Genomic DNA, 24,451 nt, shown 5'->3' on the forward strand with positions numbered 1-24,451 from the left:
GGCAAGCATGTCCATCAACATCTTCACTTTGTATTTACACTCCTGCCACATACAGTGTGTTCTCAGAGTGCCACTTTTTGGCTGGACTGCAACAGCAGGGCCCGATTAACACACTGTTACTACTGAATGAGTGAGTGTGTGTGTGTGTGTGTGTGTGTGTGTGTGTGTGTGTGTGTGTGTGTGTGTGTGTGTGTGTGTGTGTGTGTGTAAAGTTACACCGTAATTAGTGCTGTGTGGCTGTCAGATAAGGTCACGTTATTGGTCGACCAAATACTGTGACTTCCTCTGTATGTTTCAAATTAAAAGCTGTTACTTCAAATTAAAAGCCCTCTGGCATTTCACAGACTGTCTAGCCGTATAGGTTTAGATCTATTCTTGTTGTTACAGTGACATAAATCTCTTTATTTATGATACCTATTCACTTCATTTTTTTGTTTACTGGTTTTAATGAACATTAGGACAAAATATACAGTTAAATCCAAAATGTTAATCACAAACGCTGAGAAATACATGATTTAGTGAATTCCGTTAAATTGTTTAGAAAACCTTGCAATGATTTAACACAACAAAATAAATCATACTGTGACAGTAGTGTGTACAAAAAGTACACAATTGCTCATCCAGTGACAGACTTGGTAAATTATTGTAATCTGATGTCACAGATTAACATGTGGAAAAGATCATTCAAGGCACTCAAAAAGGCAAATTACAGTGAGTAGTTTTGATGACTGCAATTGACACCAAAACATGGCATTGTCTCAAGACACGTCATACTATATTAGAAATGTCAGCTAAATGTCAGTTTAAACTCACTTCTCTGGCTTCACACTGAATTTACCTAATTCCAGCTGTGACTGTGTGTCAAAGTTGTACTGCCTCTGGACTCGGAGGCTTTACTATAACTTGCTCAAGACATATAAAAAAAAAATATTGCATGTGCTGGTATATGTAAAAGAAACATGTTCAGTTTTTCTTTTAGACTTGTTTTATGGAGATCAAACTGTAATATATTTGCCCCCCCCCCCTGTCTGCCCCTTTGAATTTTCAATCAAAGCTAAAATAAATCGTTGTTCATGCTGAATAAGATTCAAGCCATTCACTGCATGCACTAATGGGAATATAAGAGGCTTATACCATTTGAGCATTTAGCAAACATCGCTAACAATAATGTTACTTCCATCACACAAATCAGTCTTAGCAGCAGTATCCAGTATCTAGGGAAGCTTTGGCAGAACAGCAGAACAGCAACGCACACACACACACACACACACACACACACACACACACACACACACACACACACACACACACACACACAGACAGTCACATTTGTCACATTACAACAGCTTTTTTTTTATTAAATCTGAAATAGAAGAACTGCACGAAAGCATCATGCTGTGCCAAATAAGCAGGAACCCAACTTTTACAGTGTCTCTATGCAGTGTTTGTGATGCATAATTCTCTAGAGAGAGACCATTCTAGACCTATTAAGGTCCACAGTCTGATTCTGTCAACACTTCCCAGACAGAATAACAACCACTGATATTACTATTGTTTATTGTCATTTGTCTCGGAGCATGGGAACTCAAAGCAACATGCCTGTGTATTCAGTAACAAAATTAACTAGCGATGTGTCGTAAGGACTTATGTGGTAATATTTACACATAATCGAGTGTGGATGAAGTAGATTTTGATAAGGCCTCTGTAAGCCCACATATCTGTTCATATTAGACTGCACCCCCTCACGAGACTCAAGTCCTTCAGGGTCTGAGATGACAAAACTTTATGAGCCTCTGTCTTATCAGATAAATAGTACACTGCAAGGCATAAGCAACAAACATCTAGCTATGATAGATGGTGGTTGTGAACGTACATCAACTACTTTATAAAAAAAAATGTTATCACCAAAAGCAGTTAAATCTCAGCATGAGAAAATTAACATTCTGGGAAAATTATTTCTCATGAATTAGCAATCTTTATCATGTCCATTTTCCTGACAATTTACTATAGCCTTAAGACATTTTTGTTAATAAAACAATAAACCCTGGGCAAAATCAGCCTCAAACAGATAAAGCCCATCTTTATCTTCAAGCAGATGGGGATGCAGCAGTGCATTAAATGAAACAGATCTTAAAATCAAATCCTGCAGTGGCCTCGGCATTTATGTATTGCTTCATGTTGTTCTGCCTGCCTTTTTTGCTGGAAATTATATCTCCTTTCCATTTCCCTCTCCCTCCACTTCTTTTCTTTCCTAAAATCTGCCTGAATTGTTTCTAACCCGAGTTCTCTGGAGAATAGATTGGCTCCAACACATTTCTACCTCCAGTTCTATTCTTTTCCATCAAGCTAGCCAAACCAGAGTTACCGTTGTTCTATTTAAGTATGAAAAGCTACATTATGTGAGCATTGTTCATTAATAGAGCATGGGGGTTTTGGCATGCTAACCGACCTAACAGTCAGTCACAGTATTTCAGCAGCCCTATGCATGTGTAACCCACACGGGGTTAACAGAAGACTCAATATGCTATGGACCAGTGTCTAGATTCATTTGTAAGGAGATAACAGACACAATAATCAACTGGAGCCGTAGGGTTACGTTCAAACTGCAATGTGTAATCAACTTTAACAAACAATAAAACATTCAACTATTTACACTCACATTCTAGGTTTCAACATATGCAACACTTAGTGCATTCAAAGTAACAATAACTGCTTAGCAGCTCGAAAACACAACATTTATGAACTTGTTATCAATATCACAGGTGATGAAAGGAAATGGTCTCTTTAGTGCAAAAAGTTCAGAGTTCTTTGGATCCAAACATTTAAGATGATTCTGTGTTGAGGTCGTAACAGTTTTTTAGTCCGATAGGTCCAGTCAAGTCAGTTTAGTTCAAAAGAGAGCTCTTTGGTTCAACACAAAAAAAATAGTCGAAGAGAGGTAGGGCTTTGACTCGAGCCGCGCTCGTCTGTTAATGCCTTCTTCACTTCTCTGCGCTCAGACTGCTACCTGGAGGGGTGGGACATAACCTCCTCCTCCAATCAGAAACCTGCACTGCCTGATGTAGCCAATGAGAACTACGTCTGAACGAAGTGGCTGATTGACACTGTGTTTAGCAAATAGACAACAACAAAGGAAACGTACTATAACCCGCGCAGTTTTACTACTGGGTTACACATCAGACATACATTTAAATTCTTATTTGTTTCTTTGCTGTATTTTTGTTCCAAATGTTTGTTGTGTAAGAATCACTTCAGAAAACCCTCCTATATTGTTCATATTTCCATGTTGGAACACTTTAAATAATGATTAGAAATAGTGAATGTCTTAACTAGGGCTGCCCCTGAAAGTCGGTAAATCGAGTCATCTGTCAGTCGACTGAGATTCTTCAAGTCGACATGACACTGGACAACCACCTCCCTTCAGATAAAAGATATCAGACATCAGAAGCGACTATCAGTGTGAAGCAGCCGCATCACGCTGAGGATAAGGTTCGGACTGGTGGACCAGGACTGGCCGTCATTGGACAGGGACCCCACCAGCCTCCCAACATCAAGTCCGTCAGTCCCTTAAGCAGGCTGCCGGGATCGTGTCACAGGCAGTTTGAGACATATGGGTTATACGCTAGGGAGTGAAGCGTAGATCAGGGAGTGTTTTGGCTCCTGCTGGCAGCAGCCTCCACCAGGGGAGGTCTGTGGGCGTGGATGGGAGTGACAAGAGGCAGACTTGCACTTCAGAAGACCTGCAAGGCTGCTCGGTTGCCTTGGGTTTTTAGGACCATTTTTCGTTGGTTTTCATTTTAGCATACACAACATCACCAAATCTAGCGTGAAGCAATTTGTTTAATCTGGTGAAACTTCGGAATAAACCACCATACATCGAGTGGAGATGAACTTGCCTCGTGCTTTCTCCAACACTCAGCCAATCCTCACGCTGCCTCTCTCGTTTCGTCCCAAGTCTCCCAGTAAATTTTAATGACACTGCAGCCTTACATTTTTTATGCTTTTTTTGTTCTCTTTTCTAACTGCTCATCTGGAGACTGAACTGCAGGTTTCAGATGAAAAACTTCACACACTGTAAGAAGGAAATAACATCACAGAAGCATTTGTAAACACATCCTGGAGGATGGGCTCATCTATGACAATGAACACAGCTTGGTGAAAGAGGCCAAACTTCATTAGACACACTATCTGAGTAGAATACATTCTGCTATCCCTTGTGGAAGGACCTGAGTTGCTTTTATGTGTCTCCTCACATAACCAGCCAAAGAAATAATCCCATCTGGCTCTTATCACTGTGTGATTTTATGTGCACATCTTATGTGCTTGAGTCGACAATAATCTCATTCTACTACAACAGTATAAGATGACGGGGCTGACAGGACATGTCAGAACTCACACCAAAATAAATTCAGTGCGCTAAGTGCAAATATGCAGCATCAAGTTTCTTTGTGACTACATTTCCTTGGAAGCAGTGTTTGTTTGCCAAGGCTGCCACAGCGGCGTGTGCTAAAAGCATATGCTGGGATTCAGTTCAGTGAGGAGTGGGAAGCTGACTTGTGTGCACACTGACACAGAGGCCATTACATCACACAGTCTATCATGTTTAGACAGGCAAACAGAAGAAACAGAAAAAATAAAGTGGTTATTCATGTAGTTACGTTGATAGTTCAGCAACAGGAAGGTCTCATCCTTATCGCAAGTCTCTACTTCAGTTTGAAGCTTTTCTTTCTTCCTTTGAAAGGTTTCTAAAACAAGAACAATGGCTTTCTACAAGGTTGTCTTCTCAAGGTTTAAACATTCATTTTGTACACATTCTAACTCATATTTGATTTGAAATTACTTTCACTTTGCTCGATAGTTAAACAACAAATTAATGAAGCTTGTCAGTTTCCACTTTAGTTGATTAGCAGATGAGGTTGAGGGCCTTGCTCAAGGGCACTACAGAAGCATTGACAAGGAAGGACAAGAGTTGCTTTTTCACTTTCACAAAGATTCTCAAGACGTTGAAGTCTGAAGCTACCTTCTCTAACCTTTAGGCCACTACTGCCCAGCTCTCAGAAGAGGGGTTTAATCTCCACTGTTCTCACCGCTTTGCACCAGTAACTGGCTGAATGGTGAAATGGCAGCCAGAACAGACATGTCTAACAGAGATGGCCAGGACCCTCGCTCCAAGGAAATGGACTAAAAATACAGATGAAAGGCTCCATTGCCTGTGACAACCCAAGATGCCTGTGGCACAGATGATGTAATTTAGCTCTGCTCCAGCTTAATCTTGTTTTCAATTCCCAAGCAGAATCCTTGTAATGAGACAGTGCGTGTCGCAACCCTTGTACCCAGAACACCTATTTCTCACAGACCTGCTGGAGTCTGCCAAAGCCATCTCCTGTGTGATTTGCCCTTTTTAATATTGGATCACTCCTGCCTGCAGCATTACTCATTACATTTTCAAATTAGGTTACTCTCAGATTAACTTCAGGCTTGGTCGCACCTCATGACTACATTGAGTGAGTGATTGTAAATTTGTGTTTTTGATACCACTACGGTGGTTCATATTGTGGAAAACACTGTAATGGCAAGTTACGAGGAGTAGTAGCTAATAATGAAATATTATTTCTTTGTGTTTCATTGACCAAAACAATAACACATTACCAGTTCTGGTGGAACACATAAATGTATTGTTGGAATTGATAACTGTTCAAACCTCCTTTGGCTACAATAACTTTAACTACAGGTCTGTGGATCAGACCTGCACAAGTGCCAGAAGGAATTTTGAACCTTTCTTCCTCACAGAAATGCTTCAGCTCAGCCTTATTGTGGTGATGTCTGGTGTGAAACAAACCTCTTAAGGTCATTCCACAGCATCTCTACTGGGGTAAGGTCTGGGTTCTGACTGGGCCACACAAAAAACAGACTTTCTTTGTTTGAAGCCATATCGTAACAGACTGATTTAAATGTTTATGTCATTGCCCCGCTGCATCAGCCAACACCTACTGAGTTTTAACTATTGGACAACACCTCTAAAATTATCCTGGAGGACACCATGATACATTTGGGAATTCCTTTTTCTTTTGGCGATGGCAAACTGTCCATTCAGGCCCAGAGGCAGCAAAGCAACCCCAAATCATGATGCTACCGCCACTGTACTTTATCTTTGGCATGATGTATTCATATTTGCATGCAGCATCCTTGACATGTAGTTCGTCTAAATAGATTGTGTGTTCATAATTGTAACTCAGATGAGGATCTGACCATATTTTAAAGCAAACGTTTAAATTGCGACTGTACATTACCTTTCAAATCTGTGTTTCAGCTCTGCCTGGCTGCTGTCACCGTCAAGTCAGTTCTGTCTGTTTACAATCAAACAAGACAGAAAGGGCACTGTGCTGCTGCTTAACTCCGTTGTTCTGTCACAGCTATCTGTGTACTGAACAGCCCTGAGGGGCTCAATATGATTGTGATTGTTTGTGCGTGCGTGTGTGTGGGTTGTGTGCGAGTTGCGTTTGTGTGTGTGTGTGTGTGTGTGTGTGTGTGTGTGTGTGTGTGTGTGTGTGTGTGTGTGTGTGTGTGTGTGTGTGTGTGTGTGTGTGTAAAATGAGGGGAATTCAGTCCAAAAAGACTTGCAGTTTGCCCCAGGTCATAATGTCCTGCACTGGTTAAGTGGACATCAATGATGCAGCAGTCACACACCCACACAAACGCAGGCACATTAGACTTCTCAGTTTCATCTGCTGAGCCCCTGTAGTGAAACCAAGAGCTCCTGCATTATTGACGGTGTTGTCCTGTAAAGCACCGAACTTACTCGAGCTGCTGGTAACATTACACCCAGCAGTCAAACAAAAACATTTTGTTAAACTAAGTGTTTTGATTCAACTTACTGATACTAGCATGGGTAAGTGATACTAATACCTACTAATTGTATACAACTGGAAGTAATTGTGTTGTGGTCTGACCAGCAAACCTTTGACCCAACAGACATCTGCTCCAATCCTTGTAAAACTGGTAGATGGATTGAGTTTTCTAAAAGACAGCGACATTGTCTGTGCGGTGGTAAATTACTTGAATGGCGACACAGAGCAATTGTCCCATGTCGATTATTTTTTTTCCTCTTCAGCCTCCCATGACCCTAAAACAACAGGAAGAGGAAGAATGCTTTCATGGTTATCTTGCCCCATCAAACCAAGGCTAACCGCTCGCAATGATTTTACTGCTGAAATGATCGAGTAGCTCTTGTTGGAGTTATTGTGAATGCTTTGTTACTTCCAGTAGGGGAGTTATAAAACACAGAAGTGAGTCATAAAAATGCCGGTAGCCTAGAAACCGCAGATCTTCAGGATATTTGCTGGCCAAGGGAGTTATTGCCTGGACTGCACACCCGGGAGGCAGCAAGCAATGTAATATGTGTGGTTGCCCATGGCAACAGTAGTGCTACTGTAAGTGCACAGGAAGGTATATTAAAAGGAAGTATACTCAGGCATTTTGGTATGGACATGTGTTCACATAAATTGCATAATTATAGTCATAAAACCCGGCTGAGAGCCTGCATTAACAAAAGGCTCAATAATTTAGTATATATATATATATATATGTATAATTTTGTCAAGTCTCTTTTTGCTGGTTGGGATTTCTATGTATTACTTCCCTTTATCTTAGGCATCAATGTGTGTTTCACATTGTATTTACAGGTGACAATGTCAAGTAGCTTTGAAGGAAAGCCTAACCAAGGTCAAGCAAAACAGCTCAAGTTCACTGGAGGTGAGTTGATAGAGTTCTACAAACCTGAATTAGTATCATAATCATAATTATTGCAATGTGGATACTGTGCAAAGCATGCATCAGCCCAATCTTTAACAGGTGGACAGACTTGTCAGATTCCTATTCGATTAACAGTTTAAGATGAAAATGAATTAATGTGTGCTCATGGGTGGTGCAATACAAAATTAACTGAGGTCACAAAAACACACCGATGTCAAAGGTCATTATAAGCTAGCTGTCCTGCTAATGATGGGTCTGAAGTTCCTTTACTACTCTTGAATAAAACATCCCCCCAGCTCAGACTATTTTATTCTGTTACGGCTTTCGTGTCATAGGTGGAGTGCTCTATTTACAGAGTCTGGATTGATGGTCTTGAATAACACACTGACATATCTCCAGTTACAGAGGCCAGGGCATGCTGCTAGAACACCGAGAGGCTACCAATGCCCAGCAGGTATGTAAATGAAGTTTCACACTCAGCTGACAAGCAGTGGTTGATGGCACAGTCGGTGCTAGAAGCCGATGATGAGACGAACGGGAGACCTCATTCGACGTGTAATACAAGATCAAATCATTTTGATAGTCTAATTAAAGATTGAAACATTATGACCATTAAATAGCAAATAATGTCATTAAAAAAAGGCAGCATTTTAAGTATGCTGAGTAGATCTGCACTACTTTTCTATCTGGAGACTAGTTTCTCTTTTCAGTCACGATCCATTAAGACAGTTGCAGGCGACCAGCTGCTAGCACTGCGAGCATCGCTTGGCCTTGCCAAGACAGATGTAGGTGTGTTGTTTATAGCCCCCACTCCTACATTTCCCATCTGTCTCCGGGCCAAATGAGGTCATCGTTAATGGCAGAGGTATTGCCTGCCAGTCGGCTTCCCTCTGAAGTCAGCGATGCTGCATGAACTGAAATTATACGCGTTATACTGTAAGCTCTGAAAACCCCTCTGAGAATAAAGGTCACTGTCAGTTTGTTAGGAAGTCACAGACTGCTTTTTTTTTTAAGATGTTTTGTTTGCAGGAAAAATACTGACTTTGATTGCGGGAAGCATTATTACGTTTTTCAAGAGGGGTTGGGGACAGTGACTCACTGAGTGGAATACTTCAATCATTTTTATTAAAAGTGACGCCCAGTGACTCGACTGGAACACTGGCAATGAATGAATTGAATTAGCCACCTGCTGCCACTGTGATTCAAGCACGAGCCTACTGAATTTAACATTTGAATAGCCTTCTTTGGATATTTTCTTACAGAATAAAAGGGTAAAGCTCTTATCTTCACATCTGAACAGACACAAAAAGCTTGTACTAAATATATTTTTTACTAAATTGATGTATGTTGTTGTGCTGAGTTTATCACATTAAACCATCTATACATTGATTATGCTAATACTGAAGTAATCGCCACTTTGGAGCGCCTGGTGCCTGAAAGGGATGCTTTTCAGAAGTAGAGAAAGTTTCTGTTTTCCTCTCACCATCTACAGACTGCTGCTTCATATTGTGGCAGCGGTAACAAAAAGCAGGTCTGGTTGGTGCAGCTGCAGACGGGTGCCACGATGTATACACTTCAGTCTAATGACAAGAAAAAGGCAAATCACCACCGACAAACATGTCACAGGCAACAGCTGGGCTTGGGTTACTTACATCTGTGTCGGGCCCCTTATCTGCCCCCGGGCAGCAGAACGTGACTAATTCATGGCACCTCTTGTGGACCACAAAACAGCAAACTGCAGGGGAAGAAAATAGGACGAGAAGACGAGTGGAAAGAGAAAGAGAGATGTGGGGAGAGAGATTCAGAGAGAGAGAAATACATAGACAGATGTTGAAAGACAGACAACAAAGAGAAGAAAAAGAGTGACATGGTTAGAATACAGTGTATTATTGTTGAGTGATATGTAGACAGACAGTTCACTGACTGAATTAGAGATCTGAGGGATTTTTTTTTTTTTTTTAAGTCTGATGTCTGGGCAAGGCTCCTCATCATGTGTCCAGATGGCCAGTCCTGCTGACTGCTCTTATTGCAGAGTACAGTGCCACCTCCTCACTGACATGACAGGAGCTGAGGCAGACACCCCGCAGACACACACACACACACACACACACACACACACACACACACACACACCTATATATGCACATAAAGCACACTCAAATGAAGACAAACAAGTTCACAGACTGACACAATTGCTGTGTATATATCCACATTGTACACATCTTGGCCTACACACTGAATACATCTGCCCAAACACTGTCAGATCCCACTGTGTCATTCTCTTGGTCCAAGTGCCAGGTCACTGAGCACATCGTAGTATGCAGTCGAGTAAGCAGCCAAGACACACCAAGACGAGACAGGGAGTGTGTGTGTGTGTGTGTGTGTGTGTGTGTGTGTGTGTGTGTCTGTGTGTGTGTGTGTGGGCGGGGGAGGGGGGGGGCTAACAGTGAGAGCCTGCCAGCATGAATAGAAAATGTAGATTGGTTCTTTGCATGTTCAGGCTGACACTTGTTCACAACAAATGTGTTTAAATAAATGTGATTTCTGCTCCTCTCTCCTTTTGATATGGCAGAGCGCCCCTCCCTTTCCTCCAAGGACTTAATGTTTTCAAGGCCGGGTACTTGCGGCAGGAGATGAAAGCATCTGCATTGGTGGTTTTCATAGTCTTCACTTAGCACTGAGTATCCCTGAGCAGACTCCATTAGTGATTTGTGCTGATGCATTCCCAAGGAACCTCGCTTGATTTTCGGTTTCAGTTACAGTTTCGTTCACTACAGTTTCAGCTGAGGAGCAAAAACTAACGTGCATCGTCTCTGACTGTTATTCTTATACATCCATCTACAAGTCATCTCTCATCTGTTTTACTGTATACCTTTTAAACAACTCCACCCAAAAGCAAATAACTGAGTACTTAAGATGAGCTGCGATGGCGTCCACAGATGAAGAAACAAAGAAAAGAACATTCACAAAGAAATTCAGACTTTCTCAACAGAAAATCCAAGAAGAAAGCAGTAACATAACCATCCAGTCTGACTGATTGACAGGTGAGATCAAAAACAAAGTGGGAATGACCAGTGAAGGTGCCATCCAAATCAAACACCATCTGAGATAAGTCCGGCATGAGTCAAAGCCTGTGCATCTATCCACGATCTCCTATCACAGAGCTGCCTCCCCTAAAATTTGTATTGTGCACAAGTCATGATACTCAGGAAAAAAAAAATCATGAATTTTTTTTGTGGCACCTGAAAAATGGCCACATTTATGTTACTATTATTTGGTGCACTATTTCTCTTATTTGTTGCGCACATTCTGTCTGCACACCTCAGTAATTTGGCTTGTGTGTTTGCAGCCACATTGCATCATCAAGAAGACTACATTGTTGGCATTGTGGAAAATCCCTCTCCATAAAGCCTGCCATCACATTTTCAAATGGCATTTCTTCAGTATACATTTGTTTGTAATGTGGGTGGCAAACACGTGGGTTAAACAGGGCCACAGAGAGTGCTTGGGTCAATACCAGCTGCTAAATGATGATGAATGATGAAACGCCCTCGCAGAAATTTCAAATTGTACATAATAATCACGACGAACGGAAAACAACGCGCACTTCCTCCACTTCAAGTAGCTAACTGGAGCTGACGACGCCGCAGCCTCTCTTTTCTGTCCTCCCCTGAAATCTCTGTGTCAGTGTCAGCCACGCGGTTGCGCGTTTATCGGTTTCGGGTTTGTATTGTAAATGCAGTCATACTAATACCAAACAATAATACAAAACAAAATCCTAACACAAAAACTCAAACAAAAATAAGAGTCAATAACAAAAAATAAAGGCCGTCTTCTTGAAAACTTTATCCCCCAAAATCCCATGCTATAAACTGCCCAAAATTGAATGCTATAGTATGACTTTTTTTGTAAATAATTTGGACAACGTAGTATGACTTTTCTTTTCATATTTGACATGCTATAGTATGCTATGCTATTCATATTTCGGAAAACATGCTGTAGTATGATTGGTGCAGTTAGCTAGATGGTTAGAGCAGTTGCCTCAGTAACTGGTTTCGATCCCCACTTGAGGCATGAATGTCAGTTCAGAAAAAAGTCATATTCCAAAAAGTGCTAAAAAAATTCATACTGTATGTCATCCGAAATGTAAAAAAAAAAAAAAAAAGTCATACAGTCGTCCAAAAAGTGACCCAAAATTAATTTTTGTATATAGTATAGCCAGGGCGATGCAGCTAAGTTTGATGTTTCGTTGTGACATAAGTTGATGTTTAAGGTCAAACGATGCTCCAAACCTCACGAAACGTGCGTCAGGCATCAACTTTCATGAGTTTTTGAAGATGTTAAAGCCGGCAAAAAAAAGAAAAAAGAATAAGGAACGAGATCGAGAAAAAAATTAAAACTGCAACGGGGAATATGCGGACCCTCGCTTGCTGCACGTCGGGGAGCCGGCGGCACCGACCCGCTGGATCCCCGACGTGCAGCGCGCGAGGGTCCGCATAAACATTTATACTTTTTTTCAATATTCAGCTTTTTTTTAACATGGGAGTCAATGAAATGATTGGTCATTTTTCAGCCTGTTGCTACTTCTACACCGTTTGTGCTACTGAAACCGTTCAAATATCAAAATGTTCAGCTCTTTAAGCACAATTAAGCTATTATTCAACTTTTGTTCTGCTAATTTTACTTTTGTGTACCAGGTTGGAATTAATTTCAGGAGTTTTTCTCTGTAATATGACAAATCACCCACACAATTTAACTCTACCAGCATAATTTATACATCAAATTGTAGGGATTTTGGTTAGCTTTCACCCAGTATGTGAATTATTACAATCGGACTTGAGGTTTTTGAACCATCAGTCTCCACGTGGTAGAAACTCTGCCCAACTCCCCATTGACTGCAATGTTAGAGGTATGAGCATAAGCAGATGTCTCCTTTTTTTTTTTTTCTAACTTGCTCCCTTGTCCTTATCTTTTGGATTTAAAAAAATAAAAAAAAACACATTTCTGCGTTCAGCTCCTTCAGGTGATTCTTAAAATCTAAAAACGGCACTTGTTTGGCACAAGTCAAACCCATTATCTGTGAATGGGAGAGGCTTCTCCCCCAAGTGTGAAGCTGTTTCCATGGTGACTGCCTGTGTGTCTCTTTACACAGCTGGAAACTGATTAAAACTGCTTTGATCTGACATTTGTGTATATACCTGTTTAACTGACACAGAGACACAGTCATGTTCAGATTACGTCAGTGGTTCAGATTAGTTTTTGTCAGTAAACAAACATTTTAGCTGTTTGTTATCAACAATTCCTTCAGCGTTTAACTACCAAGGTTGGATTCTACATAGGGGTTTTATCTGCCTTTTTGCACAGCTTCAGCAACTTCCTTCAGCTTTCAACTTCCTCCAGCTTTCAGCTTCCTCCAGTTTTCAATTTCCTTCAGCTTTCAATTTCCTCCAGCTTTCAACTTTCTTCAGCTTTCAACTTTCTTCAGCTTTCAACTCACAAGGTTCTACTGTTCACTTATATTGCCATTTTGCATTTTTGAGCAACATCCTTTAGCTTTTAGCTCCAAAGTTTGTATTCTGCATTTATGAATTTTGTTCTGCCATATTCAATATTGTTTCATATAAGTGGTTTGGCTTTCAAATTTGGAGGTTCTGCATTTCAACTGTTATTTAAGCCATGTTCAGCATTACTTCAGAAATTATCTTTCAATTTCATAGTTTTGCACCTCTTCTGAATTTCCTCAGACGTTTCAGCAATTTCAGTTCAGCTTCAGAAACTCATTTCAGCTTCAGCATTCACTGCATTTTCTACTGCAAATGCATTTACCAGTTTTGACTATATCTGTATTAAAAGCAAGAAAAGCTATTCCGATATTTTTGTCACACTGCACTAAACAGTAAAAACAGTTATGTTGCAAACATGTCGATATTCACTGGTACTTTAATGATGGTAAATCAATACAGCCCCTGCACACAGACATATCACACCACCATAACTCTGCCACTTCTTCCCCTTCATGCCTCCTAGGAGTTATCAGTCAGTGCAGTCAATAACTGACATGAACCATGACCCATAACTCACAGCACTGCCAACCCACAAGCCAGACATGTCATAGATTTCAGTGATTCAGTACCTCCATAATTCATCCAACAGTAAACAAGTGATAGGAGTGAGTTTCACATTTTCAAGAGCAAAGGGCCTCCGGATGCAACAGTGAGCACTGTAATCCTCTGCTCTTCTGCTGATGAAGCTAGACTTCCTGTATGGAGTGCTGTACCTGTACTTTTCTTTTAGCAGTCTATGCTCATCAGCAGCAAACAATGTTCATTACAACCACCCAGTTTTTTGTTATTTTTTAACAAGAAGAAAGAGACACACTGCTACTCAGTGCGTTTAATGCATTACCTCATCAACAGTAGGGAATTTCTCCTTTAAAATTCCTACTTGGCGCCTCAAACAAGCTTTAAAGCTGTACAAATTGGATACAAGATAGAACACAATGTTGTAGTTTGATCTTATCACCAAAAAGCACCGAAGCAGTTGTTTACCATCCTGATTCGACTACACAGAAAATATAAAACATATGTGGTGAACAGACTCAGCAGATTGCCCCATCTGATCAAGATCAGCCATGAACTTAAATCTGCTCTATTGGCAGTGATGCTTCAAGGGCTGTTTCGATTTTGTTTCTCCTCTTCCTGCATCTTTGCACAAACCTTCTCCTCAAGGGAGGGCAATTATTTTCTGTGACATCCCAATTCTTTCCCACAGAGAGTTATGGAATTGGCTGTGCTTGTTAAGCCAATTGAAAGAGATAGATGAAAATGTGAGCTACAGAAGTGGAGTGAGACAGAAAAGGAGGTAGCAGAGACCGTGCGAAGATGAACGAGGTCAGAATACAGTATCTTCACGGCTCTCATTAGAGCTCAGCTGTTTGTGATCGGTTCTCCCAGTGGTCTTGTGCTAAGGCAACACTTAGAGGTTAACACATACATCATGTCTGACTATCGTCAAGAAAGGACTCCATTAGGAGGCAATAACCCAAGCTTGCTGGATAGTAACTCGTAGCAACTGCATTACTATGAGAGGATAATGTAGATTACATTTTAACAGCAGTGAGTGTTGGTTAATCTTTTCATCGAGCAAAGCTAGTAAAAACACTAGAATAAGAAAGACTCTCACACTAGGTACATCAGGGTCAGGGTGTTCCGTTTCTATTATTACTATCATTACCACCCCACTGTTGTATGCTTCTCCAGGAGAAATTGCAATTTACATCGATATCCATCCAGACTCATAATATATGCAGTGGACACCTTGAACAAATCCTTGTATGTTTTCATATGCTTAGCTAATAAACCTGGTCGACAGTAGACATTGTTTTGATTATGGATGTTGCTGCAAAGATGCTTCAAATTATAAAGCACGGATGCTTCAGACACATTTTCAACTCAACAACAGAGTCGATACAATCGCCACAGTTTTAGGTGCCATAAATCTTGGGTGTTTACCAAAGATCAGTGTCACCAATTTAGTACCAGACCAAATGTGAAACATTGAGGTGTCACAGCAAAGTTACCTTTCGGACAAAATGTCATCACTTCATTACATCTTGTCATAATTGGCTCAAAAGTTCATAAATTATGGCCTCAAGCCTTTCTTGTGACGTCACACTGACTTTCAAACTTTGTCTACCAAAATCTGGTCACTTCATTCTTAAATTCAAGTGAACATTTGAACCAAATTTGAAAAAAAATTCCTTCAGAGCGTTCTTGAAATATTCCGTTCACAATAATGGGACAGACTTTAGGTCGCAATGACCTTTGACCACCACAATCTGAACAGTTCGTCGTCGTGACCAAGTAAACGATTGTGCCAAATTGGAAAAATGTCCCTTGCGGTGTTCTTAAGATTTTGAATTCATGAGAATGGGACGGATGAACGAACAACCCAACAACCCTTTGTGCCAGTGACAGCCTTGACCCGAGACATTATGTTAAATTTGCTATTGAGAGCTACTGAATTAAAACAGGGTCTTTGCAGAATAACAATTTAATATAAAGCAACTTAAGCTCACAAAGTCATGTGAAATAGGGTTGTGTTAGCTAAGACTATTTTTTCAGGGATGTGAGCTTATAGCTGTATGATTACAGCTTGGCCATCTTTGAACAAAGACAACAGCACAGTTGAGGTTTTTTAGTCCTGTTGGTTATGTGAACTGGAGATATTCTTTACCTCTGATTAAACCATTTCCTTATTCTCTGGACAGATTTAATTATACAGCAATGTAACAAGGGTTTCAAATCACTTATTGCCTTCCAGCACAGCACAATCACTTTTTCCCCCCAAAGAAAACATAGCTCAAACCAACTCCTACTCACACTATGGAAAATCAATTTCTTCCAATCTTTTTTAGGTTGCAAGTTCAGAGGAGCAATTTCCTAAAGATTTTTTTTATTATTATTATGAAGACAGGCAGGAAATGAGAAAAAGACAATGATTAAATCCACCGCTTCATAGAGATGTAAATTTAATTCCAAGGTAGCTCGCTAAAACAAAAAAGAGCCGTAGCTTTTAGCTCTAAAGACACCTTGCAGCCCATTGGTGGCCTTAACACAGGCTTCTCTTCCCACTCTGAGAAGCTTTCATTATTTCTCTGGGCTCTTTTCTCCAGTTTAATACGTGACTCCACTTTCACCACTGTCACCAAACAATAACTCCGTTGCCAGGAAAGGTTGAACAAGAAAAATAATTAAACAGGATGAATGCAGACCTGATGGATGGAAATTGGAAATTGATTGGATTAAGATTTGATTTGATGTGTGATACAATTAAACATTCCTATCTTGTATTCTGTTGTCTGGCTGAAACGGGATTGAATGAGGAACAGGCCCCTATACATGCCCCTATTCTGTCAATGTCCATTTTAAAAACTGAATTTAAAACCACTGTAGTCCCAAGAATAAGAAGCAGTCTCAAAGGGAAGGACAGTGTTGGGTATTATGTAAAGGAAGGTAAGGAAGTACAGCTGAACTTGAAGTGCATTGAACTTGAAATGCCTCCCTTGAAATTCTAAATGTCTCTGAATGCACAATACGTCGAACCTTGAAGCAGATGGGCTACAGCAGCAGTGTACCCATCTTCTGATGGCTATTTCCAGCAGGATAATGCGCCATATCACAAAGCTGAAATCATCTCAAACTGGTTTCTTGAACATGACAATGAGTTCACTAGACTCCAATGACAGTCACCAGGGAATATGGACCAAAAATCTCTGAGGAATGTTTCCAGCACCTGGTTGAATCTATGCCACGAAGAATTAAGGCAGTTCTGAAGGCAAAAGGGGGTCCAACCCGATACTAGCAAGGTGTACTTAATAAAGTGGCAGGTGAATGTATATCTACATAACAATTCATGTGTTTCTCAAATGATAGTAATTGGAAAAGCTTAATTAGCACCAGAAAACATTCAAAATCTAGGGAAAGTGGACTCTTTTCCAAAGAAAGAGAAACTAAACACCCAAAGCTGCTGCACTCAAACTGTGCAAAGAAAATATTCATAATTAATGATTGATCCTGTCTTTATTAACATACCAAGTCACATGGTTTACAGTTGCCATTATCTGCAAACTGATGATGTAATCTTTCTTTTGAGTAGATACTGTAAAGTAGGCAGTTAAAACATACAGGAGAGAAAGTGAAATCAGTAGTATTTAAAGAATCCATCTTAACTAGAAAGAAACTTGTAGCAAATCCAAACATGCAGTGATTCATAAGTGCGTCTGTTCTGCAAAATGAGCCTTAAACAACCTTCAGAAATCCCACTGTTAATCTGTGGACATATTCTTCAGTATGAACATTCATTAATGACTCAGTCAGACAGTTGTGGGAAATTTCTGGCAGAGTTGAATGTGTTTGTGAGGTCCAAGTGGCTCAAATCCCTTTCTATTAGGTGCATTTATTCAAGCACAAACCATGTCCGTTTGTATTATTTTCGGTATTTAGAGGCATTTCACTACACTTGACATAAATGTACAAAGTGCATCACGACCCACCGTGTTCACGGGCCATGATTTAGTTAACTTAATCATTTTTCCAAATGTGAAGTACATCTAACCAATGGTAATATTTCATTACTTTGGTGATATGTTTAAGGTGTAAATACGCCCAAACTTAGAAAGGTGCCTTTTGTTTGCAGCTGTTCATCCATCCACTTCCACTGTCTTAACTGGAAACAGTGCATCCATGCAACCTCGTTATGATTTACAATCAGCATTCATAGGCTATAGCATTGTAATGATTAATCATTGATCATTAATGTGGCATTCATCATTAATGGTGATGTGTGTGTGTGTGTGTGTGTGTGTGTGTGTGTGTGTGTGTGTGTGTGTGTGTGTGTGTGTGTGTGTGTGTGTGTGTGTGTGTGTGTGTGTGTGTGTGTGTGTGTGTGTGTGTGTGTGTGTGTGTGTGTGTGTGTGTGTGTGTGTGTGAAATACACTTCTGATGATGCCGCCCTGGTACCTGGCCCTTAATAAATGCCTGACTGACTCCTTTGAGGTAAAGAAAGTCTTTTCACACATGGCTGACTTGTTTTGAGGAGCGACGGTGCTCTGGGCTTTAATATAAATCATTGAATAGCTGCTAATGGCTTCGCCGAGAGGCAAGTCACCAGATAAGGAATATCTCCTTGAAAAACACAAGAACAACAAACATTGTGTTGTTACATAAAAGTCTCAGTGTAACAGATGTGGTTGCTGCTTTCATTCCCTCCAAGATGCAATTACAGCTTGAAGTAAAGTTTGGCAAAGGTTCAGAATGCGCATGACTTCACTGACCTCTGAAATGAAGAGTGAACAATTGAGCCTGAGGACTAAAACTTTAGCACAGAAAATATGTTTGTACACCCAAAGGAGCACCATATGCAGATGAATCTTCAGGGTTGCTGCCTCTATAGTTCTTCAGCACTGTTTTACAAACACATCAAGTTCCTTTTTCTCACTATGACCACTGCCTATGAAAACCGTTGTATAATGTCTCACGTTGCTCTGGGCAAGCCGTCTAAAGTCTGAGAAAATGATTGTAGCTTGGGGAAAGCCTGCATTTAAAACCAGGCATGTATAGTTGGGGGTATTTACAAGGTACAATAGATAAATTCACTGCTCTTGGATTTGGAGCTTGACCCGTACGAGGCGCCAAAAGTCTCTGAGCAGCACAGATCTGCTCCGTAGCGTGAACAGGTTCAAGGCAGCACTTGACAGGGCACAGGCCAACTGAGTGAGAACACTGTTCTACCTTAAGGACAGCTCTGCAAGCCGGAGAGAAATGTAGTCCGTGTGGACGAGGCTGTTCTCTTTTTCAATGATTCAACACTTCCAGTCAAGCACATCAATGGATTAGCCTGGCCTGGTTTAGTGCCAGCACTTACAGTCCAAGTCTGCTCAACCACTCCAGCCTGTGTGGCTATGGACACAGTGTACAGTTTACATCCCGAGGACACCATGCAATGCCACAACTCAGTCGCTTGGAGCCACAATAGAATAGATTAAAAGTAATCCCCGGCTACAAAAAGCTACCATGGTGGAACATCTAAAGGGAGTATCTTTTTACGTAATAAAATGACTTGTTAGGCAAAATACAAACTCCAAAGAACATATAATCTGAGAACTGCAGTCATGATGTACTAGCAATTAGCATAGTGGACCATTTAGTTATGCAAGTTAAAGCAGCTTCTCTCCAAATAAGAGCTGTTTGTTGATCTAAGGTGGATGTGATCAGTACGTTTCGCAGAGAAATCAACTCAAATAGAGGAGTTGTATGTTGTACTTCCACCAGAAATACAGGTAGGGTCAGCAAACTTGTTTTACTTTTTTATTTTTTTAAGTCCTAAAATGTTGCCAGTGTCTTCTCTAATTCAAAATGGGGCTGGGACGAAGAGTCACGCTGGTCGGAAGCTGCAGCATATCCAACATTTCATATCCAGCTTTGCATTCTCAACCTGTCACGACACTTCACCTGCCGTTACTGGCCGTTAAGTTGGAGAAAGATTGGTCTGTCAAAGAAACTACTAAACTCTACCTCACTCTTCATCCTGATCCTGAGCACGACACAGTACCACACAAACAATGGTGATACGGGCCTCTCTGGAGTGACCTCACACACATGCACACACACTTTCTTTTCACTGTTTGTGCAACAAGACTGGTCAGTCAATGCCAGTTTGGAAAAGCAATGCCTTCATTTTTACCCTTATTGTCATCATGCAGAGCCTTACATGTATAGAAGAAGTTCAAATGACTGATATACTGCTCACCCGAACTAAAGGCCCAAAGCAGATGAAAGAATGGCCTTTTAAACAAGAGCTGCTGCAGTTTTTCTCCACAGGAGGATCTTATACCAGCCTCTCCCAGCAGGCACCGAGGGCGGAGTCCTGCTTCCTGTTCCAAGTCCTGTGCTCGCACGAGGGGAGACACATCTGGCTTTTATTTGGACAGCTTTTCCACAGCAGACACATGACCAAGAAGACAGATTATTTTTTTGTTTTGTCCAAAGTCATTGATCATTTGATCTTCAAGCCTCCTGCACTATTCATTCTCAACTACCTACCGCTGCAAGATAAGGATGATGTCATGCTTTAATATCTTGGATACTAACAGTGTCTAATTTGGCTCAATTTAAAAATGTACACACTCCACACGGATCTCAGAAAAACATCTCATCATAATGTCCTTGGTGTTTATGTGCTTGGTAGAAATTATTTGGAGAGATTTAGAACCCATAATTCACTTCTTACACTGAACATGTGTTTACAGATACATATACAGTATATTCAAGCTTGCATTGTGACCATAATTTGTCATCTAATCAATTTTTATCCAGTTGTTGTGCCTTGGACCTCACATATAAGCTGGTTGTGGGTACCTGAGGAAACTGGCTTATATGCCCAGAAACTCTAAACAGAAATTGAAGCAAGTTTAAATGACAAAGAAGAAAAAAGCCATATACAGATGGGTGTACGGTGAAGGCATGAATTCAAATTTGTTACATAGCTTCAACAGCATTATGTTTTTAATTAGATAAAAAATGTGTCAGTTGTTGGTCCTTATTAATTAATCAAAGAATATTTACTGTCAGAATACTACAGAGTACTTACTGCGGTCTGTCTATAATGACTGAAGTCACAAGCAACTTTGGCTGAGATTTGAAGTAATTGATAGGGTACAGACTTAATGGGATTTTGAAAAGACAGAGCTAATCCATAGCAGAGTATGTAAATTCCACACAGGACAAGGAAAACACACCCAAGGGAGGCAACAGCTGACTGCTCTGTTTGCAGTAGAACATTGTGTTTATGAGGCAAAAAACATTTCTGTCTGCAGAGTGAAAACAAACAATAGTTTTGCAACAGTTTAGCAGCCTTAACATGATTTGTTTTGGAAGAGCTAAAACTAACTGTAAAGATTATTAATCATCCATATGTGGCTGAAAGACAAGCTCAGACTGCATCATGCCAGACCCTTTGTGAGAAAGCTCCTATTGTTGTGTACTTCAGAATGCTTCTTAACACTTCAGAAAATAGTATTTACTCTTAATGTTAAGAAGAGTGGGAAAGACTTTCTGAACAAGGACAGGAGCAAACACTTTGTCACAAAGGCTGAGATTCATTCATTAGAATTAAACTAACTTGAAAACTTTTAAACTTTTCAGCCAACTATTAGACTCTTTCAAGAGTTTTACAACATCTATTTGCGCCCTGGGCATGACAGTAGATTATATCAGAGGGAGAACAGCACTATTTCCAACCATTTGCTTTACAGTCTGAGCTCTCAAACCGAGAGGAAGCTTTTGTCAAGACTCTAGAAATGTCAATTTGGCTTTTCAGCCTGACTGCAAGGAACAAAAATACATTCTGTGAGGACACAGTCATTGTATGTTTTTTTTTTCAGCCATCAACTGCTAAATGTGAACATTTTCCTCGTCTTGATGATAAAGGGATACATTTTTATCCCCATCAATAATTCACTGCCGTGCACTGACATTTAAACCCTTCCATAATGGACGACACCTTAACAGAGTGACACAGAGGGACATCTTTGTATCTAGAAGACACATTTTTGTGGAGCAGAGAAAGACAGTTTTAAGGCTGAACTAAATATCACTATGAGATTATTTGTTTCTAAAACACTCAAGGGGGATCAATACCACATTTTTAATGGTGTTTGATTTTGACCTGGTTCATTTTGAGGGCTATTGATTAAAATGTTTTTCTAATTTTTTTTGTGTGCATAATAGTTATCAATATATGGTCTATTTCTGATCATTGCATTTCAGTAGATTCCTGGAACCTTCTGTCTCATTTATATGTAATATACACTATGTATATACAGTATTTATGTCCTTTACCTGTATAATCAATATATTACCCTGCACTCCATTTTTCAAATCCCTTAGAAAAGTGCTCTAGCTTTGAGTGCTGGGTAAAAATGATGGAATTGTTGGCTTTTATTTTTATTTTGTTCTTCGCAGTCTGCTGCCATTCAGAATCATACTCCAATGTGATGTCATGTTCACTTTTAGCACCGACTTACTATTAACAGAGTGCAGGGGGGTGAGAGAGATACAAGAAACAGGACCTCTTATTTATCTGCCGATGTAATTAGTCAGCTCCTGTCTGTTTTGTGTGATTATGGCCCAAGAGCAGCTTCAGTGGGAGAGGTGCAGCAAGAACAGGCAAACACCACATTACTTTTGGATAAATGACAAGGATGAACACAAAAGGAGATAGTGAGGGAATAGAAACAAAGAAATGGAGAAATGGTTTTGATGCTTTCTTTAGTTTTGTTCAATGGTTGATCTAAAAAGCACAAAACACATATAAAATGGTTCATCCTCCAGACAGACAGTCTGGAAATTGGACCTGCAAACCTGCAATTGTGGAGGTCAGACAATAAGAAGTCAGGGGCAGACAATACAGAGCACCTCATCAACTCTCACAGCTCCCCAATTACATGTGACAGGAAGAGGTTCAAATTAAGGGGAACGTTCTTTTAAAAACAGCCACGCAAGAAAGGCTGGAAGTGCTAATTGATCTTTTGTGCAGAGGAGCAAAATCTATGGGATTCAAAGAAGGAAATGCAATGGGAATGACTGAGCTGTGGCCTTTCTTTCTTCTGAAAGTAACAATGGGGCGGCACACTTCACAAAAGCAGGACAAAAAGCAATGTGAGGATCTGATTCATACTGTAGGTACGTACGTCTCTATGTGTCTACGAGACCGATTACAAAATATAGTAAATTGTAATGTCGGGAAAAATGTGGAGTATTATGGTGCGATAAAAATTCAGTGAAGAAAATAGGATAATTTAAAAGAAAATGCGTTACTTCTGTTGTTACCAGTACATTAAACTGTCACAGCTATAGCATTACATCTTTTTATGTTTCACAGCACAGCAGGACTATTAAAGAACAACAACACCAGCAAAGAGGCCCCCTGACTGCCTCTGGGCCTCCGAGCAGCATGCGGGCAGTAACTGCTGCGACTTTTGATTTGAACACCTGAATAATGGATGCACTTCTGAAAAATATGTACATTTCTCACAACCTGGTGGGGCATCCTCAAAGAAACTCTCACCCCACTATTGATTTAATGGCACACCTTTGAGAGCCCGAGATGGGAAGTGAGCACCGAACTGTCTGCCCCCCATCTCCTCTCCATCTTCGCAGGCAGCTCTGCTGATGCTTCCACACAGTAGATCTTTCCCAGTTGAGTTACAGCTCCAGATGGAGCCAAATACATCGATATCTGATAATGTCCCTACAGTTCCTGGTATTGCTGGATGATATCAATTATACACAATGACAGAACAGGCTAATAGATGGAAAACACTGACACCATTTCACAGAAAAAGTGTTGTTTTATTGGCAGCATTGTGGGATTTCATTACTTCCAACAGCCCCAGAATGCCTGAAAACACTTCATTTCTCTGAGCTGAGGCCAAGATGCAAAACAACTCGCAGGCGTGAAAGCGTAGTTTATAGGTTTGCACGTGACGATTACAAATTTAACAGGCCCACTATTTAAAATAGAAAGTAGAAGTACATGTAACAGGCGCTTTAATAAAAGGGAATACTCATCACGTGAATTACTCTCCATAGCAGTTGCCATGAGGAGGTTGCAGACTGTAAGAGGAATGTGCGTGCAGGCGCAGTCTGCCTGTATGCACACGATTAGTATGAGTTCGAGGCATTCCCACCCGTGAGAATGGTGAGCCAGACAACAGCACAGACCAACACTTAACTGCTCGACACAGCAGTCTAGACCATTTCACTAAACAAGCACTAGCATCAGGGGCGGCCGTGGCTCAGATGGTAGAGCGGCTTGTCCACTAATTGTAGAGTTGGTCAGTTCAATCCCTGCTTCTTTCTATCCACATGCCAAAGTATGGCTCAGATAAAACACTAAACGCCATGTTGCTACCAACGGCACCTTGCAAGGCAGCTCTGATGAGTGTGAATGGCTGAATGAGGGGCAAAAATTGTAAAGCCGTTTGTAAACCTTGTCATAAAAAGGTAAAAAGATGTTATATGAATGCAGTCCATAGTATTAGTCATAGGAAGAGTTTAAATTTTACTCTAGGGATCTTCATATTACCGCAGTTGTGGATTTCTTTTCGTGATTTGTAATCTTAATGCGTGTTATTACG

General features: G+C 40.5%; 1 protein-coding gene across 7 annotated transcripts in view; it reads right to left on the bottom strand.

Moving 5' to 3' along the window:
* prkcaa (protein kinase C, alpha, a) overlaps positions 1-24,451 on the bottom strand; it is a 138,955-nt gene that overhangs the window by 80,968 nt on the left and 33,536 nt on the right. For all 7 annotated transcript variants that reach the window (XM_069168131.1, XM_069168129.1, XM_069168127.1 and 4 more), the window contains exon 3: positions 9,405-9,487. In XM_069168131.1, coding sequence (XP_069024232.1) covers positions 9,405-9,487 — 83 coding nt within the window. The remainder of the gene's footprint in view (positions 1-9,404; positions 9,488-24,451) is intronic.

The sequence above is a fragment of the Embiotoca jacksoni genome, unplaced genomic scaffold, assembly GCF_022577435.1.
Source record: "Embiotoca jacksoni isolate LCO1_2020_lvr unplaced genomic scaffold, fEmbJac1.0.p SCAF_4, whole genome shotgun sequence".
NCBI lineage: Eukaryota > Metazoa > Chordata > Actinopteri > Embiotocidae > Embiotoca > Embiotoca jacksoni.